A 718-nucleotide genomic window follows, 5' to 3' on the forward strand; every position below is an offset into this window, starting at 1 on the left:
TCTGAATTCCTTGTATAAGCCTGTTTTTATCTCTATCAAAAAGAAGTTATAAACTGCTTCGTTTTAGGTTATTTAAATTAAAAGTTAAAATAGTTTCGTTTTATATATTTTAATGGAATATCTAGATATTTATATCAACCTTATATTAATGTTTGTATGCTAAAAATTATTCTAAAAATTAACATAAGTTATATTCATAAAATTTAAAAATTAAATAGAAGCAATTAAAATTTTAAGATTAAATAAAGTGAAGTATATCAAAGAAAAAAAAACATAAGAATATAGATAACAAAGCACACATTGATAGTCTTTTTATTCTACAACCTTAGCTTCCATGTCCCCTCATATAATAATTCCCAATGCTAAACAACATTAAGATTTTACATTATTTTTGTATACATTATACAAGGGACATTAACGCTAACAACATTTATACAAAGCTGGAGATGATAAGGCATGGTAGATTTTATTTCATATTTATGACCTCAAGTGCTTCTCTAGTTTGTCCAAGGATTTTGAATACGGCCCCTGCTATGTGAGATGGTGTGAGACCAGCCAGAGATAATTGGTCAGAAGGTGAACCATGATCAATGTAACAATCTGGCAAAACCATTGGCCTCCACTGCATTTGTAAAATACATATATTAGTAATGTGTATTTTATATTTTAATATGTTGATAACATAATTGATGATATGAGTAATGTTAGGAAAAAAAAC

General features: G+C 26.9%; 1 protein-coding gene across 1 annotated transcript in view; it reads right to left on the reverse strand.

Moving 5' to 3' along the window:
- Window positions 218–718, reverse strand: part of LOC107638530 (probable 1-deoxy-D-xylulose-5-phosphate synthase, chloroplastic) — a 3,894-nt gene continuing 3,393 nt past the window's right edge. The window contains exon 10 of the mRNA XM_016341853.2: window positions 218–622. Within this exon, the coding sequence (XP_016197339.1) occupies window positions 467–622 (156 nt within the window). The 3' untranslated portion in view covers window positions 218–466. The remainder of the gene's footprint in view (window positions 623–718) is intronic.

The sequence above is a fragment of the Arachis ipaensis genome, chromosome B04, assembly GCF_000816755.2.
Source record: "Arachis ipaensis cultivar K30076 chromosome B04, Araip1.1, whole genome shotgun sequence".
Lineage (NCBI taxonomy): Eukaryota > Viridiplantae > Streptophyta > Magnoliopsida > Fabales > Fabaceae > Arachis > Arachis ipaensis.